At 34.0% G+C, this 20,645-nt stretch overlaps 1 protein-coding gene across 2 annotated transcripts in view; it reads right to left on the bottom strand.

Moving 5' to 3' along the window:
• The window catches only part of CTDSPL2 (CTD small phosphatase like 2), an 87,967-nt gene that overhangs the window by 10,572 nt on the left and 56,750 nt on the right, over positions 1-20,645 (bottom strand). For both annotated transcript variants that reach the window (XM_045201393.2, XM_024567544.3), the window contains exons 5-8: positions 16,540-16,755; positions 12,759-12,837; positions 12,368-12,479; positions 9,805-9,891 (exon numbers count right to left, since the gene is read on the bottom strand). In XM_045201393.2, coding sequence (XP_045057328.1) covers positions 9,805-9,891; positions 12,368-12,479; positions 12,759-12,837; positions 16,540-16,755 — 494 coding nt within the window. The remainder of the gene's footprint in view (positions 1-9,804; positions 9,892-12,367; positions 12,480-12,758; positions 12,838-16,539; positions 16,756-20,645) is intronic.

The following is a 20,645-nucleotide window of genomic DNA, read 5'->3' as shown; positions in this document are numbered from 1 at the left end:
TCAGCTCCATCTTCCAGCCAGGTAGCATCCATCCAATTATTAGGCAGGCTGTGTGTCCATCTCTAGCTGACCTGTCTCAATGACCTTCCTCAATAACTACTCAGAATTTCTTCTCAACAATCACCTGCTAAGAATAGCTCTATTTCAAATTTCTATGATGGTAAATAACGTTTAAGAAAGAGATGTTTGGATTGGTGGGTTTAAATAACTGGAATTTTTCAGAAATCAATTTAGTTGTTCTACATTTACTGATTCAGATGTGGCATCTAAATTAGTACTACTTGGCTACTTGACATAAAACTAGAATAGTCAAACACCTACAGTTGTCAAAACCTACTGCCACTATCAGGAAAGACCAGAGCAACCAAAGAACTGTCTTATTTCTGGGTCTGTCTTCTTGCCTACATTTAATGTAGCTATTATAATACACTCCAGTACTCAAAAAGCATATAAATATAAGCAACCACTAAAACTGATTTACAAAAGATTTTGACTCTTTTAAATTGTATTTGTGACAATTTTATAAAAAGAAACTTCTGTACTCCACTCAAAGGTAATTATTAACCTCAAATACCATAAACAGACATTTGCACAACACCTATTGACCAGATTCACTGGGTTCATATTAAAAAAACAAACAAACAAACAAAATCTAGTTCTAGGAATGTTGTAGGGGCACAAGAGAAAAATCACGCAAAGGACTGTAGGAGTCAGGGACTATATACTACGAATCTTTGTAATTTACAAAGCCCAAAGGGCATAAAACAATGCCAAATATATAGTAAATACTTGATAAAAATCTGTTGAGTAAATGAAACAGAATTGCCTAAAACTGAGCAAAATAGAGAGCTAGCCTACATGTCTACATAAGGATAACTATTAAATTTCTTTAACAAGTTGATCACTCATGTAAGACAAATTTTGAACACATATGCTAATATCATTTAACCTTACCTCCAGGCTAGAATGATAAAGGTTTACTTGTTTTTAATCCTATTAATCAGGTATTTTATCTCAATTTCTTGACTAGCCAAAAAACAAAGCCAGCCACATACCCCATTCCTAGCAAATAAAAATAACCAAATCCTCAGTATCCCATCACTATCATTTAGGATGAGTTACAAAAAATTAATTAGAGTTGTCATTAATTTTAACATTTTCATTCTGGAACATTTGGTAGTTTGTGGCATTGGTTGAAAACCACACACCTTACTTGTTTGGTAATCCAAGTTAACTGACAGATTTTAGATATACTGCTACCTTAACTGGCAAAATCCTTTTTTTATTAATTATGAATATTTCCAAAATAGATTTGTTATGGTTAAGGAAAAAAAATCAATTCTGCCAATACTTTTTAAAAAATCACCTCATCTCAAGGATGATAAACCATGAAACATCTGTTTGTTACTAAGGTTTTTATCACTTACATGATAAAATTATTCAAAAATTATTCAAATTAATAAAAAAATTCACTTTTACATGTATATAAATGATTTCAATTATCCCTGTTTATCACTTGCCCCATATTGTGAACTAAGATAAACAGGGCATCTGTAATTTGGGATGTTTCATCTGAATACTAACACAATTCCATTTTACAGGAATACTTCTATTTAAACAATATTATCTAAGCATAGTAAGTAGAACATTGTACAAAGGCGACATTTCCCAACTTCTTATACGATGGATTCCAGATCAGGTCAAACTATAACTCCATTATGTATTATTCAACTACCTTGACTATATTTAAATATAAAATACATCTTAAATGATATTACTTTCAAAATGTGCTTGTTTGCTGGGGATAAAAGGTGACTAAAGATGAAGGAATATATTGCTAGGGTGTTTGCTTACCATGAGAATAAAATACAATAATTATTGGCTGTAAAAGTTCCTATCCTGAGAACAACGCCACCATTTGAACAGAAGGTATTTCAGGATTAAAAAACATAAGCAGAAACACAGGTAGTTAGTGAAAAAACAAAAATTTGAAAAAGGTACAAAGTAACAGTGAGCAGGGGTGGGATTGGGGCCACATGGGGTTCTGCCATCTGCTGCCAAGGCAAAATCTCAGAAGGAAAAGTAGAAATAGAGGCATCAGGCCAACAGGGTCCAAGTCATTTAGATGGATATATTAAAGAAGAAATATGCAGAAGGCAAGACGCACTAAGTATTGTCCAATAGGAAACAAACAAAAAACAACTGTACAGTATGTATAATGAGACTACAATCACTTATTGTGTTAGGGCACAGAGATACATTAACATACAGATGCACACATAGTTAATGCCTCCAAATGCTTCAAAATCTATTCCACAGATGCTGTTAACTTCATTTTCTTTCTTCTACATTCTTTCTCTACTTAGTATTTCACCAACTATTCTTCAAACTTGCAACTTCAAAACCATGTCATCTCCCAAATGTAAGATTAGGCCAAAAGTTTCAGTTCAGTTATATATATATATATCCTCCCAATATACAGCAATTATTCTGCCTACATTACAAATAGTTTTAATCTTCTACCAGTAAACCAAATATATTTTGAAATTAAGCTAATAGTTTAAAAATAATGTATAATGCTGTAAAAAATAATTATATAAAATATAATACCAATACATGTCTTCGATTAGATTTACTACCCCAAAATAGTATTTATGAATATGTTCATTATGCAAAAACTTTAAAATAAAATCTATTATAATAATATCAGCAAAACAGTTATATTGGAATTGATCTTACCAAAAACAAAATTTTATATAGAAAAGTGATAAATATGTAACAGAAAAATAACATTACATTAACAAAACTTAACATGAACAATATCTGCCAGTCAGCCTGTACTTTCTTTGGTATTAAGGGAATGGGAATGTTCTATGCCTGTGTATATAGATGGTCATAATACCTATAAACGGTTAATAGAACTAGATTTATTAAGAAGAGTAGTCATTAAAATAGCAATCTAGTTATAAATTGATTATAAATATTTTGTGATGAAGTCTGTCTAAATTCAAATTCATGTCTAAGTATGCAATGTCAAAATATATATATGGAGTAATTTCTGACTGCCAGTTTACCAAACTTTTCTCTATAATTATGGATAACTTTAATAGCATGACCAAAAAAATCAAAAAAGGAAAAAAGAGGAAAAAAAACACCCCAGAGATAAACAGTTTCAATTTTTCACTTTGTTGGCAAGTGATTACCAAAAAAGCTTATTACATGTAAATCTTTTTTGGAAAAAATATTTCTAAATGGTGTTAAGGACAGAGATAATATGACCATAACATATTCAAAATGGAGCATCTTTAACTGTTTTTCCATGATACCCTTAGAATTTATTGCTACAATGTTGTAGGTTTAAAAAACAAAGGTAAATTCAGTGGAACTCACCCACTTAAGAGTATGGCACCTTTAAATTAAAAAATGATTTGTAAATGCTATTTCATCAGCAGTAAGAATTTAAAGCAGTAGAAAACTAGCAATGCTGGGGAATGTGAAGAATAAGATGCTACGAATAAGTAAAATGTCTCTGGCTCTGGCCAGGTGGCACGGTTGGCTGGGGCGCCATCCCTTACACCAAAAGGTTGTGGGTTCAATCCATGGTTAGGGCACTGTGGGAGGCAACCGATCAATATTTCTGTCTCAAAATCAATAAACATATCCTCAGGTGAGGATTAAAAAAAAAAAAACTTAGTAGATACCACAGGTGTAACCCTTCAGTACACCTCAGTTTCTTAATCTATAGAATAGGTATAACAGTATCATACCTCATAGGGTTGTGAGGATTAAATACATTAATGCATGCAAAGTACCTAGAACTGTACCTGACACACTGAAACTACCAATAGCTATTACTACCATCCATCTTACTATTTAAAAGTAATCAATCGAGAATAAGGGTTAGATGGCTTCTGGGGGATAGTATTTGTAGGTGGATCAATCTGGGAATAAATAGGTAAATACTAAAACATCAGAACCAATAAAAATAAAAACAATAGTTTTGGAGAAGTCTCCAAAAATCCCTAAACTAAAAGTGTCTGTAAACCTAATACTAAACCTGGCTGGTGTGGCTCAGTGGATCGAGCACCAGCCTATGAATTAAAAGATTGTTGGCTGGATTCCCGGTCAAGACATGTGCCTGGGTTGTGGGCCAGGTCCATCATTGGGGGTGTGCAAGAGGTAATCAATGGATGTTTCTCTCTCACATCAATGTTTCACTCTGTTTCTCCCACCCTTCCCCCCTCTCTAAAATATAAATAAAATCCCTTAAAAATTAAAACCTAAGTAGAAATAAGTAAAAAAAGTAATCTTCTTATAGAGCCCAAATGGGATAAAGTGAAGCTTAATATATTCATATAAATGGTGTATTAAAAGTTAGCAAAAAAAAAAAAAAACCTTTTCCCAGTAAAATCATCCATAATGTGTATATTTTAATTTAAATGTATAGAATATATCTGGATATATATATATAAAAATATTAATGTGCTTTTTTGAAAATAAAGCTTAGTCATTTTAAGAGCAAAAAAGGTCTTTATAGTAAATAAAAATGTTGCTTTTAAATTCTAAACTTTGAATCCTCCAATTTAATATGCTTAGTAATCAACTGTCATCTCTCCTGAATTTGCAGAACATTTTTAGCTGTTGAACAGAATTTTCCATGTATTTTCTAAAGAACTGCTTCTAATTTTAAGATATATTTACAGCCCTAGCCAGGTGGCTCAGTTAGTTGGAGCACTGTCCTGTACACCAAAAGGTTACGGGTTTGATTCCTGATCAGGGAACATATCTAGGTTGCAAAGTTTAATCCCCGGTCAGGGCACATAGGGGAGGCAACCGATCCATGTTTCTCTCTGCCTCTCTCTCTACCTTCCTCTGTCTCTAAAATCAGTAAACATGTCCTTGGGTGAGAATTTAAAAAATTTTTTTAAAGATACATTTACAAAGAATACATATAATTCCCCATAAAATACATTTTATCTTTTGAGAAGTAGGTAACTATAGGTTTCAGCTATATTGTTCTTTTTTAACCAAAAAATTAATAATGAATAATTATGATTAAAAAATGAGTGTCAATGAGCCCTCACTGGTGTGGCTCAGTGGACTGAGGGCCAGCCTGCAAAGTAAGGGGTTGGTCACTGGTTCAATTCCCAGTCAGGGTACAGGCCTGGGTTGTGGGTCAGGTTCCTGGCAGGGAGTATGAGAGAGGGAACCACACATTGATGTTTCTCTCCCTTTCTTCCCCTCTCAAAATGAACAAATAAAACCTTAAAAAAAATAAAAGAGTGCCAATGACTGACTATACTTACTAATAAGGATAGGAAAGTAACTTTAAAATTGTGTTTAATATTTACCTACAATTAATTATCAAAATGTTTTTCTGGACCAGCCACTTCATTACTCTTCAATACTAAGTGTCCATGACCCCAAATGATTTAAGACACAAATATAGATACTACTTTTGTACAACAAAATTATGCCTCTTGGTTACTGTCAATTTAAGTTAGAGCTTGAGAGAAGGAAAAACTTGATTAAGTATTTACTACAAAATTCTCCATTTAAATGATTGCTTTTTTCTTCATGAAGCAAAAATAATGTTGACTTTTCTCAGAAAGACTATAGAGGAGTTAGAAGCCTCTTGTTTTGTGGTATAAAATATGCAAGATCCTTATGAAAACTATCTTAGGCTGTAAGATCCCCAATAAAACAAACAAACTATAATAATGGAGTAGAGGCTGAGCTTCGCTAAACATGGGGTTTCCCACCCACTTCCCCCCAACTTTTCCCATAAAAATAATCTCTAACACAAGTATCCTTTAGCAAGTAGCTCCCTAGAGGATCCTATCTCTCCTTGAGTGCTTACCACAATCTGATTTCTGGACAGCTGACCCAAAGTTTGTTTGTTGATTTTACTGATCTTCAGAAAGCCACTGACTGGCTAAAGTCTTAAAGGTGAACAGAGTCAAAAATCAGATGCCCCTGTTATACTTTACAGAATGAGGAGTTGGACAACACAGTTACGTTTGGCTGCACTGTGGTGAAACATATGAGGCATCTTCTTTTTGTCTTCAATTAGCCACGTTTGGGCTGAGTAGCTCTATTACATCTTCAAAAAACTGAGCTCCAGTTCTTGATGGAGATAGAGGAAGGTCATTGAGGAGGTGGTTCAGCTCAAGAGCTAAGTGAAAAATCTGTCTTTTGATTCAGTCCTGCTTGTGGATAGAAGTCATCTTCTGGATGGAAGAGGGAGTGAGATGACCTAGAGTCTTGAATTGGTGGATCTGCAGGAACAGAAACTAAATACAGTGGAGACCTCTTAACTGAGTAACACCACGAGATGGATTTCCTGACAATGTGTCAATATAAGCTAAATATAAAGGTTAAACATGTGCATTGGAACTGATCATGCACTTGTTTTTCCAGATATCAAATGCACTTCTATCATTCTACAAATAAATATTTTTCCAATAACTGTGAAATAATTTACGGAAAAAGTAACAACTTAAAAGGGGAAGGAAGACCCATTCAAACAAAAATCTATATACTTTGCCTTTGTGAGTGCCATACCCTCACTTAAAAAATTCTGTTCTTTCAAATTACTTTTTCTTCATATACATAATCTGTCCATCCCTATAGTGTTAGTGGTAACATACATCAAATTTAATTTGAGTTGAATTTTTAAGGTATTTATTGTTATCCCTAGAAATGGAACTCAAGTATACTCAAGGTGCTAAATTGAGGTTTGAATAATCTACCCTGTTGGTAACTTCTAAGACTTGCAATAACTAAATTGACTCCTACTTGTCAATCAAAAGAAGAATATAAACATGAAGTCAGGCAATCTTTAAATGTGAGTAGTGGCCATCTTAAATTTCCCCTCAAACTTTTATCTAAAAAAACCTAAGAAAGCCCACAACCAGATTAGAATGGATCTAATTTTAAATTTCTCTCAATATTAACAAGAATATTGATGAACATTTGATTACCTACTTCCACTTAGAAAGAATCTGAATATGTAAATTTACTGTATATACTCTCATAATTATTAGACCAAGGGTCAGCAAACTATGGCCAGATCCAAATTGTCACTTACTTTTGTAAATAGAGTTTTATTTGTACACAGCCACACTTATTCAATTATGTACTATTGATGACTACTTTCATACTACAATGGCAGAAAAAAAACTGTTGCAACAGAGACTGAAAAACCTAAAATATTAACAAGTGGCCCTTTATAGGAAAAAGTTTGCCAACCCCTGATACAGACATTTATTAAAATACATGTAGGAAAATTTGCACTTCACATTGTTTTGAAACAAAGAGAAATAACAAGTAGAATTAAAATTAGATACAGCCCAACCATAACAAACTTACCACAAAAAGAAAGCAAAAGTAAAATAAGTCCCAAGAGGACATTATCTGGCTTTGATTCAGATTAAGAATTTGATCCTATCTTAACTTTACCTTTTTGTTTGTAAGAGTATATATACGCAAATGCTATGGAACTAATACATTAAGAGTATACAGATAAATGCTATAGAACTGTTCACTTAAAAATAGTTATGTTGTAAATTCTACCTCAAAAAATTACTTTTAAAAGAGTATATACAGTATTTTACAGGTTCCTGTCTTTAAGTGGGCCACATTATATTGTAGTGGTTAAATATGTAAGTTACATCTTACCTAATAATGTGGTTTCTCCAAAATCTCTTAGATCATCTCAGACCCTTGTGTATATTTCTTCTTTGCCAGTAGATGGAGACAACACCACTGAAAGTTTAAAAGACATCATTCCCTGTTTAAAGGGAGCTTGCTGGTCTGAAAACTGGGGGAACTCTAACCCAAGATTTCTTCAAGTTATTTTTTAAAAGCAGACAGAATAGCTATGCCAAAACCAGGAATCCAAGGAAATGTACCCAATTTAACTATGGACATCCTCAAAAATTTACCAAAGGGGAACTCAACTCTGTATATGATGTAGTAACTAAATAATATTAAATTGTAATCATCTCTATAACTTGTAAGATTCAAACTGCCATCTCACCGCTCCTAATTTAGGCAATTTCATTTATTTTTCAGTTTCAGAAAGTGTAGCTTCAGAATATGTAAGAAAAAGAGTTCTTTGAATTCAATAGAGGAAATACAGCACATACAGGATTTTATAAGCACAGTCATATATACTGCTAGAAGCCTTTTATTCAAAGTAAGACAACTGCCCAGATCCAAATGAAAATAATAAAAACTTCATAAAGAAGAGAACTGAAGCACTAATGGTCAAAGCAGTAAGAAAAAATTCAAGTTTATGGTCACACTGAGAAGAAATGCTCATGAAGGGGAAGAATCAATCTCTTCTATTTTCTAAGTTTCTTATTCCACTATTAAAAATTATATAAACAGACCAAAACCATCTTCAGAAATAAACTTCAAGTCTGAAAGCTTAAGAAGTCATCTCAAAATATTACTTTTAAGTAACAGCTTTACTTTCCAAATTCAAAGCCTGTAAGCCATGTTCTTAAGTGCAATTCTGAACAAAAAACAAAGTTATCAAGCTAAAGAGAGAACTCAGATATTGCTATAACATGTTTATTTGCCAAAAGACTCCTGATCTTGAAGTGCACTAAACAAGAACAACCTACTGGCAGAAAATCTTAATAGAAAGATTTACCTTAAACCAAATGTTGTTTAAAAATACTAAAGCCTATAAATCTCTTATTTTTATGTATAGTTTGCTCATCCTCTGATCATATATAAGAACTAAAATCAGTTTTCATAAAAGGGAAATGAATATAGTATACAGATGTTACCATACCTACAATACCCATCTAGGTTAAAGTAGAACTGACAAAAACTGCAAAAATAAATCCTCTTAAAACTCATTACAAGATAAAGTAGGTAAACTAGACTCTTGAACCAAAACTTCTATTTAATTCTGAAACTGAAAACTATACCCAAGTTCTAACTGCCTATTAAGAGCAAATAAACAACCATAAACACCTTTTCATCATTTTCATGATAAATGTTCTGTGGCTTTATTTAGTTAATCCTTGGGGTTGCCTTCCTCTCGACAAACAACAAACTCTTTGACCCTTTCCCAATCCTTCAACAACTGCTAAGTATAAAGGTAATACTAATTAAAAAGCAACAGCCACTAGAGAAAGGAACTTTCCTTGCAATTTTCAAAGTATAGTCACATATATTAATTCAAATTTTAAATTAGGAAAATTTCAAACATAATGTAAAAACTATGGCCAACATCATAAAATGTAATTCACAGTGAAATGTAAATATGTGTACTTTTTGAACTGTAACCTGTTCAACAACACAGATGAGATATACTTATACCCAAATGTTTTAAGGAAAGCAGTAACTAGAAGAGTATCCTGGAATTCTGTGATGAATATTAAAAAAAAAAATCAATCAAACTGCAATCTACAGACCATATTACCACTAAAGGAAATAAAAATGACCAACAAGGAATGAGTTTTCTTTATATCATTTGGATTTTGGAGAAAAAACACACACCAGGTATTAACCTGGCAAGTTCTTCTTAGGGATCTATGATGTCAGTGCTCCTGCCTCCACCTGCTGGCAAACAGATGATAAAACTAGCAGAGATCACTCAGTAAAAAAAGTTTACATCGTTTTGATAACAAATTAATTTTGTTTTATGTAATTTTTACTATGATGCTACTTTGTGTTAATCCAATAAAAAAGCATATTAAACTTCACCAAAAAATTACAAATTTTCTTATATCAGAATGTTATCTAACAGGCCAAAAAGCAAGTTAAAAAAAAACTTAAAATTACCTGATAAATGACATCTTGAAAAAGGACTGGAAAAGTAAGTGCTGCATCTTCTAGCTCATTTAGACTACAGTGTACTAGTGTTTCATCCTTAAAATAAAAAAACACATATTGAATGAACCAAGATAGTAAAAACTTCCCAATGACTAATTTTATGTATCAGTGATCACCAAAAACATCTATTCAAGCACCCATTCATATGTGGAATTTTACATTCATCATATATTATTACCGTGTGAAACAGCAATTTAGACAGAATGTTCTTTCTTCTTTTTAAAAATATTTATTTATATTTAGAGAGAAGGCAAATGAGGGAGAAAGAAAGGGAGAGAAACATCAATGTGTGGTTGTCTCTCGGGTCCCCTACTGTGGACCTGGCCTACAACCCAGGCATGTGCCCTGACTGGGATTTGAACCAGTGACCCTTTGCTTCACAGTCCCATGCTCAATCCCCTGAGCTACACCAGCCAGGGCAGACAGAATGTTCTTTAAAAAAACTTTTTTAAATTTATTGATTTTGGGGTTGGGAGAGAGAGTTTTATTTCCATAAATAAATGGAAAAACAAACATCAATTTGTTTTTCCATTTATTTATGCATTCATTGATTGCCTCCTCTATGTGACCTGGCTGGGGATTGAACCCACAACCTTAGCATATCAGGATGGTGCTCTAACCAACTGAGCAACGTGGACAGAGCTGGACAGCATTTTCTAAGTCACTTTTTCTGGTATGGTCCCAGGACAAGCAAGCAGCATCAACATCACCTGGGAACCAGTTAGAAACGAATATTCTCCAGTACCACTTCTTATAATTGAGAAACTCAGCAGGTGGTGCAAAGGAGCTCAGCAGTTTCCCCTCTCCCTCATACAAGCCATTTATTTGAAATGCCAAACTACGTGTAGGATAAAGTCAGCGTTACATGCTTATCAGCAATCTGTTTTAATAAACTCTTCAGGTGATTCTGATGCATGCTCAAGTTTGAGTTTCCAACTTTTTGTTAAGGAAACCACATATACACTGCCTTTTTTCCCCTCCAATTAACAAATGGAAGTTTAGAATCTAATTATTACATACATTCCAAAATATATATATATCTAGTCAGATATCCTTAAACCTTTTTTAATGAATGTTTTAGTACCTGCTCAATGTTTCCAGACATAAACATTGTTTAACTAAATTAGTAGTCAATGAAGACTTGCCATCTTTGATTACCAAACACTGTTTTCTCATTAAAAGAATAAAGGAAAGATCAATCTAAGATATGTGCAAATACTTGTATTTCTTAAATCCTGAATGATGAAAATAACATGTGACATCACTTTAAAAAATAACGCTGTTAATAACTATAGTCCCAATTTTTCAATGCATTTAAGATGAATTAAAATGAAACACAAATGTCCGTACCTTGTGATTCCAGATCTTATAAGCTAGAATGTTTCTTTTAACCTGAAGTTAAACTCTGGGGAGGCAGACAGCAAAATACACTGCTACACTGCTAGATACACCTCATTTTCTTTTAATAGCACAGTTTCAAGGTATTTTCATTGCATCTTAAAAAAGGTAGTCTTTCCTACAATTAAGTCATAACTAATTATACTACATCTGTAGCCTAAATTTTGATTATTCTGCTTTATCCTCTTCTGTAAAATAACTCAGCCAAGTCTTACTTTTCCTTCTCATTGGATTAAAAATTATATGGCCTAACTTGCCACATCAACTCCTAACACAAAAATCTGGCATGATCACCCTGGCCAGGTGGCTCAGTTGTTGGAGCAACGTCCTGTACACCAAAAAGTTTCAGGTTCAATTACTAATCAGGGCCCACATGGGAGGCACTGATGGATGTTTCTCTCCCACACCATTTTCTCTCTTTCTCTCTACCCACCCCCCCTCTAAAATCAATAAACATATCCTCGTGTGAAGATTAAAAATAAATAAAATAAAATGCTTTTCGTGAAGAAAAATTCATTATGAAAACTAAACTACACCTTCAATTATAGGGTACCAGTAACAAAGGCTAAATAATATAATGTTTTCTAACATTACATGACACACTCAGTTTTCAAAGTCCTTCTGGTACCCTAAAATATAAATTTTCAAATCATATCGAGAACATGCTAAAGTCATGCATGTTCAGCATTAAGATATCATGCTTTTGAGAGTCTATTAATAGTCATTGGTATTAGGTAATAGACAAAAACAAGAATAGAAAAAAAGTATATATAAGGTTCCATATACTCTTGTATAAGGTTAACTCATTGAGACCTAGATTATATTTGGTCCTTCAAGGGAACATAATCCTGGCCCCAAAGTAGGTGAAAACTAGGCATGAAATGAATTTAGAATTTATTGGGAGATTTAAAAAGGTACCTGATACCAACCAAGCTAGGAATTCTAGCATTAGACTGTGCTTAAAATAAGAACATTTTAGCACACTTAAGACATATTTATAGTAAATGTATAAGGCTATTCAGTCACTGACATTCTTTTAGGTATTTTGGGCTAGTATTTTAAAAGTGTAATTTAACTCCTTTATTTTTCTTACATCTACAAATAATATACTTACCAGATCTAAAACTAGGGAGAACTCTGGTGTGCTTCTTGTTTTCAATGGAAGAGCAGGTTTCCTATTTAGTTGTTCTTCTGTCAGTGGTGGGACATGTTTGATGAAGTAATAGCTATAAATCAAATTTTACAAAAATTTCAATATTTCTACTTTTTATAAATGTAAGAATTACTGAACTCAGCCCATCTTTAAATCTTTAATTAAATAATGCACATTTAAACTAGTAAACCAAATGTGTAAAACATGTAAATAAAATATGCAAATTAGTATTTCAGTAAGTCAGTAGAAGTATTAATACCTATAGGTCACACGCTCTTTGCAATATACTATCCAGCTACCCCTCCCTGCGTGTACTTTCATTCTGCTCCAAGTAGGAAAGAAAAGAACTCACGGGTCAAATACTTCCCAGTCTTCTTCATAGGTGGCTTCTGCATGGGCTGATGAATAACCACTGTCTGGAGTTACTGGTGCTATTTAATAAATGAAAAATGTTACTTTTACTCAATGCTGCCATGAAGTATACATTTTACTGTTTTTATATAGGTTCTTCCTGAAGCCCTGTGTATTTCAGGTTAAAGATAAGACAGAAATAATATCTAAACAGTACTCAAAGGTAAATTTATTAGCACATAGCTCTAATTCCAGATCCAAAGGAAAAAACTATTGTTACAGTCAGAATGGCCAGCTATATCATGGCTAGCAGAACTAAAAATCTAGGAGAAAATCTACTCATTATCAAAAAATACACTCCACAAGAATACAGTTTCTAAGTGGATGGTGTTTATATACATAACGATAAAAATTTCAGGGTGCTCTTATAGCAGCAATACTTCACAAAAGTGCCTTGTACATATAGACAGTCAATATATGTGTGCTCATAATAGACCCAAAGCTACAATTTAACCTACAATCTATGAACAATCTTTAAGAGGTCTATAAACCCCTTGAAGACTTAAGAAAAAATGTATGTACATTTTTCCAGTAATCTCAAGGCTGTCTATGATCTTAAATAGTTATGAAATGCTGCTTTATAAAGAAGTCATTGATTTAGAAGACTCATTATGTTACTTCTAATGTACAAACAACTTAAAATAATCAAGAAGCAATTCTTTTTTCCATGACACATAATCTGTTTTATATTTGAGTTAAAATTTTATCAACTGATCGAGCTTTAGAAATTATGTTGGGAATTTTCTAAGATAATAATTACAACCTCAATTCAAGTAAGAGGGAAAAGATAACACAAAAACTAAACAGGTGATATCTAACATAAAAGTTTAAGGTGGATGCCAGAGACAGAATGTTTGTGCCTACCGCCCACAGATTTCATACAATGAAATCTAATCTTCGATGTGATGCTATTTGGTTGGATGTGGAGCCTTTGGGAAGTCGTGAGGATAGAGCCCTTGTGATTGGAATATGCCCGTCGGAGAGCTCACATAGCTTCTGCCATGTGAGGACACAGTGAGAAAACAGCTGTCTATGGACCAGAAAGCAGGCCCTCACCAGACACTGATGCTATTGACACTGTAACTTGGATTTCTCAGTCTCAACTGTGAGAATTAAATTTTGTAATAGCAGCCCAAAAGGACCAAGACAGTGGAACTCAATAAAAATTGCTGTAACTTTTGTAACAACCTTATGCCAATTGAACAGTTCATTAGCACAAAGGGATAAATGGAAAATTGTATCTTCCAAACACTTCAAATTCCTATTAACCTCAGAGAAATAGCGAAAGGATCTCATGATTCTCCTAATCAGCGTAACTGCAATGTGCCGCTTCATTATTTTGCTCATTTATTATTAATTTTTTAAATTTATTTTTCAATTATAGCTGACACACAATATTAGTTTCCGGTGTACAACATAGTGATTAAACATCTATATAACCATATGAAGTAATTAATCACCCAGATAAGTCTAATACCCAACTGACACCATACATAGTCATTAAACGTTGTTGACTATATTCCCTATGCTGTACTTTATTATTTTTAGAGAGAGGAGGAGGGAGAAGGGTCCGAGAAACACCAACTTGAGAGAGAAACATCAATCAATCGTCTCTCATAGGCACCCCAACTGGGGACCAAACTGACAACCCAGGCATGTGCCCTGACCCTTGGGTTCGAGGGACAATGCTCCAAACAAGTGAGCCACACTGGCCAGGGTACTGTGACTATTTTTTTATTTCAAAGATTTTATTTATTTATTTTTAGACTGAGGAGAAGGGAGGGAGAAAGAGAAGAGAAACATCAATGTGTGGTTGCCTCTCACATGCTCCCTACTGGGGACCTGGCCTGCCACCCAGGTATGTGCCCTAACTGGGAATCAAACCAGTGACCCTTTGGTTCACAGGCCCATGCCCAATCCACTGAGCCACACCATCCAGGGCTATTTTAACAACTGGCAATTTGTACTTCTTAACCCCTTTCACCTTTTTCACCCATCTCCCCAAACCCCCTCCCATCTGGCAACCACCAATTTGTTCTCTGTACTCTGAGTGTGTTTCTGTTTTATTGTTCATTTACTTTGTTTTTCAGAGTCCACATATAAATGAATCATAGTATTTTTCTCTAACTTATTTCACCTTCCTCTAGGGCATAATACCCTCTAGGTTTGTCCATGTTGTTACAAATGGCAAGATTTAATTCTTTATTATGGCTGAGTAATATTCTATTGCTCATTTACTTTTACTAGTACTCACCACACTGTATAGTAACTTTTGTGTATAGTTGGTTCATCAATTAAATCATGTATGCTTCAGGGTTAAGCATATCTTAGTAATTGAACAACAATAATTTTTTTTAAAAAGAAGCATATCTTACTTATCTTATGAATTATGCCCATAATAAAAAATAGGTGTTTAATACATGCTAGGGGAATAAATAAATGAATGACATAACTGGAGTAAATCTTACTTTTTCCCCCTCTAGAAACCACTAAGGTTATAGAAATCCCTTCTCCATCTTCACAGTTATCAGATAAAATAAATACAAAGGTTTATACAGCAACATAAAAATAAAGAACAAACATCAACTGAAAGCCAAAAGCCCTGGACTTTACCATTCAATAGCCTACAACACTGGGCAAAGATATCAGCATAAAATGATAGGTCAACAGTAGGTTCATCTGAAGTCCTATCCACCCAAGAATAAACTATGTGCATAACCCATGTTGATTTGCTTGTTAAATTCAGTATTATTCTTAAATTATAACAATTTAATGTTAAATATATTAACACTATAATGTTTAACACAACCATTAATCTTTTGACAAATTTAAAATCTCTATTATGCTGCTTTTCTCTTCATATTATTATTGGATTGCACTATACAGAAGTTTCACAATTGTATACATTTTCTTTGATTATTAAAAAAAGTTTGCCTCTTATATTCAAGAGAAGAATACCATTCTGCTCCCTTATACAAAATTATATTTCTCAGCCAATACATATGTACTAGGCTCTCTCAAATACCTAGCACCACAAGGAACTTTTTAAAAATCTAAAATAAAAGTCTAAGATCTTCTCCCTCTGGGAAAAGATGGCCATCCTCAATTTTATTTCAGCTTTTAAGCATGATGAAACACAATTTCATCTTTCCCCCTTATATGTCTATCACAACCCCTCAGAGGTAATAAATTATGATCTAATGTTTTTCTACATTTCTATGACAACTGGCACAGAAACGCAACAATTATGTTAGGCCTTTATTAGGCCCCAGAATTGGGCTACAAAGTTTGGGTACAGGGAGAGATCCAGGAACAGAGGTGTCGTTTTGGGGAACATCATTTATGTATGAAACAAATCTGAAGGTATGAGACGAGACTACCTCTGGACAGGAACTTCCGACCTAAGGGTTATCTAAAAGTGTTACAATTATAATGATGATATTCATAAAATGAGCACATATTTTGCTAGTTGTGTTAAATTTCTCCAAGTAGTAAGACTCGTACAAATAATTACTGTAAAATATTATTACTCGGTCACAGCCTTTTTTAAAAGTTCAATTTCAAAATGACTAAATTTTGGGGAGAAAGTTTTATTTCCAATTTTAATTTTCTTAACTTCAAGGAAGAAAAACTTATGCATTTAATCTGCATATTTAAGAAAAAATGTATTGTATTTTTATAAGCTATTCTTGAAGATACATAAGACAAGACATTTTCTTCACCTGTAAGGGGTGGGATATCACGATTAACTGTTTCTTCGGCTTCTTCTAAACCATTATTTATTGATGGCCTCACTTGAACTGCTTGATTTGAGTAAGCTGCTCCATTAGTCGATGTAGTAGTACTGGTAGTGATCTCATCCACCTGTTCCATATCAAGTTGTTTTACTATCTCTTCAGCTTCCACAGCCTGTCCTGGGGAATCGGATCCTGATGTTCCTGAAATCATGATTCGGTGTACTCACAATCATTTAAAAACTCACAGGGGGTGGGAAAATAAAACATTGTTTAAGGGTACAAATTTACAATGATTAGTAAATAAGCCCTAAAGATCTAATGCACAGTACAGTAAATACAGACAATATTGTATTATAATCATCCAACTTGCTATGAGACTAGGACTTAATTATGCCAACCAATAAAAAGAAAGGGTAATTATGGACCATGATAGGATTGCTAATTACTGCTATAATAACTATCATAAGATATAAATGTACCAACTCAACGTGTTATATACCTTAAATTTACACAATGTTATATGTCGAATATATTTAAATAAAAATAAGATAAAATAATTAAAATCCATAAATATTTAGAAAAATTGAATACAACAGAAACAAAGCTGAGGATACCACTGTTTAGTGAGCCTCTTCTAGACATTTCAAACAGTGAGGAATAGACTATTATAAGCTATGGTAGTAATTTGTGAACAAAGTTTTTAAGAGTGTTCAAATAGATTAGAAATACCCATTTATAGTCATAATTTAGAATTTTTTATTTTTTGAGATACAATTGATATATAACAATGTAAATTTCAGATGTAAATAGTGATTTATATAGAGCAATATGATTAACAACCTGTCACTGTCCAACATCTCTATCCCACAATATAATTATCATTTCTTTTTTGTATTTAGAACATTTAAGATCTATTCTCTTAGCAACTTTGAAGTATATAATACAGTACTGTTGACTATAGTACTCCTTTAGATTAAACCAAGTATCATTTATTAAGTACCTACTATGTCTAGATACTATATATATACTGCACATATATTTCTCAAAAAGCTCCTGATCCTTTCAGTACTGAGCACCATAGCCATTGTCAGCAGTTGTGATTTTTAAACCACAGGTGTTTATCCAAGAATGAGCTAACTGTTCCCCTAACCATGGGGACTTTTTTAATTCAGAGACACAAGGACAAATTCTCAACAAGATTCCATCTTAATAAAGATTGAAGTTAGTTTCCTCATTACACTCAGCCATCACGTACATGGCCATGCTGCTCAACCCTTCTTCTATTATGGAATGACCCCAAACTCCATTTTTTAATGGAATCCTCCAAAAGCTGTTTTCAACAACAAAATCAACCTCCAATACTCTCAACTTCCTCAGAGAATATCCCTTCTGCCTAATTACTTTAAATTTAACCTTTTTCCAGAAAACATCTCTTTTCCTGAAACTCTTCCCTTAAAGCTCTTTATTCTCCCATACTCAGTATACTAACTGAATCAGAATTCATTTATCTCCATTGCATGCCTGCTCCCTTGAGACTGATGGTGCCTGGCTATATAATTCACTTATCCCCACTGCTGTCATCTGCCATCTATTGCAAGCATCCTCTCAATCACAGAGGAATTTAACATCTAACTAAATTTAACCAGTTTACTGCTGTTTTAAATGCCTATCTAATTGTTCTTACAGGTGATGTCAATGACTCATCCAATGACTAATCCCTCAAAGAAGTCTTGCCCTCTCCAGCTCCATCTTCATTCATACTGCTCGTTAGTGGTGTTACCATGGCCATACCCTGGACATTAACACTAACAAACTGTTTACCTCTGAAACCTAAAGTTCAAACCTATATTAATTCCCTACCACAACCTCCTAATCTTCTAATTATCTCATACTCCTATTATATGTGATCTTCATATTTGATAAAAACCAGTCTCTTTTATTCCAAACACATCCCTCAACAGCTTCTCTCCACCCTGTTCATCTAGTTAGACTTCATGGTGCATTACTTATAAGCCACTCTCAAGCCAGCAGCCTCAGTGTCCTTTGTTCCCCTGTCTTTCCACAGTCATCCATCACAGAAATCCCTACTGAATCAATCTGACTTACAGGTTTCTCAGGCACAGAAACAATATAATTATAAAGAGCGGTCAGACCCCATATTAAACTCTCTAATCTTATCTAGTCCTACAGCATACTTCTCAGTACTTTCATGCATGTGTCAGTCAGCCTTTCACTTATACTCCCCCAACAGCATACATTTAAACCTTCACCATTCTTTAATCCCTACCACCAGAATTATCTCAGCAAATGATACTATCACCTCTTTTAAAGAAAAAAATTGTAACTATCAACCCAAGCATTTATTTCTGCACATACCTGCACAGCTTTTTTACTCCAGCATCAGAGAAAAATACTTTTTTCTCCCTCAGTTTCAATCCTTTCTACCTGTTCTCTTGATCCCATCTCTATTAGGAGACTCTAGAAATGTTCTTCTTACTTATTTTTCTCTCTATTTTCAACTTCTTCCCATTAGACCCATCCCTGGGACTTAAAATACAAACCATCCCTTGAGATTTTGTGACTTCTCTAGTTTCTTTCATACTCACGTTCTTCATAACAGTAATCTACGCTTGCTGCTTCCTTTCTTACTTTCCATTACTCTTAACCCTGTATGTTAGGCTTCCAACTCCAACCACTCCTCTGAAAATGATCTGGCAAAAGGGCCCAGTGACCTTTTAATTGCCAGGTTCAGTGGTGTCTTTTCAATGCTCATTTTCTTTTCTTCTATCTTTACAGCTATTTGACACTGGGTTTTGATATTCTCTCTCCCTTTGGCTTCTATGATACAAAGTCTCTCCAGGATTCCTCCATGTTTCCTTTGTTTGCTTCTTTTACTTTGTCCAGTCCTTAAATGTTCCCCCCCCAAGATTCCGGTCTTAGTTTGCTAAACCAGATAGACTATTTATTTCACTAGTCTCAACTGATATATATAAGAAGCAGGTACTACCAATGTCTGCTGCTTAAACCCAGATTTCTAAGCTCCACATCAGAATGACACACTGCTACTAGATGTTTTTATTTGGTTGTTTCACGGCATCTCAAACTCAGCACGGCCTAAATTAAATGGAATTCTTTCTCTCCCAGGAATTTACTATTTTCTTTTTTTAAAAGACTTTATTTTTTTATTTTGAAGAGAGGGGAAGGGAGCGAGAAAGACAGGGAGAGAAACATCAGTGTGTGGTTGCCTCTCAAGCCCCCTACTGGGGACCTGGCCTGCAACCCAGGCATGTGCCCTAGACTGGGTATTGAACCGGTGACTCTTCAGTTCATAGGCTGGCACTCAATCCACTGAGCCACACCAGCCAGGGCTATTAGCTCTTGAAAAGTCTAAACTTGTGTCATCTTAACCTCACTTCTCCTTCACCTACAATCTGTGCTCAAAATTTGTCTGTTCTATAATTCTGATCTTTCTTTTCTAATACCACGATTAGGTTGCATGAAGTCTCACATGCACTAAAAGTATAATTTTTCTCCCTGCATCCAGCCTCTTGAGAATCTAACCTACACACCACGACCAAAGAGATCTTTAGAAAACACATGTCAGTTCTCTAATCATCCCCCAGTGACAAAGGAGAAAGTTCAAATAGCTTACATGTTAGTTTTATAATCTGACTTCTTTATAACTCCTATCTTATCCCTTCCCTTCCCATGCACTTCTTAAATCTAATGTTCCATCTGTGACAAACTGATTTGTTTCTCAAATACACTATGCTTTTGCTCATGCTGCTCCTTCTACCTTTACCATCTTTCAAGATTCAGCTTTTCTATGAAGCCTTTGGTGAACTATCACCTAGAATACAGAACCACTCCATTCTTTGAATCCTTCACTGCCCCATACCTCTATCAGTGCACTTATAAAAATTTATTATACTCATTTACATATATTTCTTCCTCACGTAAAAGGTGAGCTTCTTGAGAGCAGGAACCATGTGTTAATCATCTTTGAATCTCCAGAGACAAACGCAATGGCTAAAATACACTAGATGCTCAATATTTGTGGAATGAATTAAATCTTCAAATCACCCCTCACA

Source organism: Desmodus rotundus, chromosome 7 (assembly GCF_022682495.2).
Source record: "Desmodus rotundus isolate HL8 chromosome 7, HLdesRot8A.1, whole genome shotgun sequence".
Classification (NCBI taxonomy): domain Eukaryota; kingdom Metazoa; phylum Chordata; class Mammalia; order Chiroptera; family Phyllostomidae; genus Desmodus; species Desmodus rotundus.
Note: the sequence above shows the minus strand (reverse complement) of the source record. Positions and strands in the feature narration are given on the sequence as shown.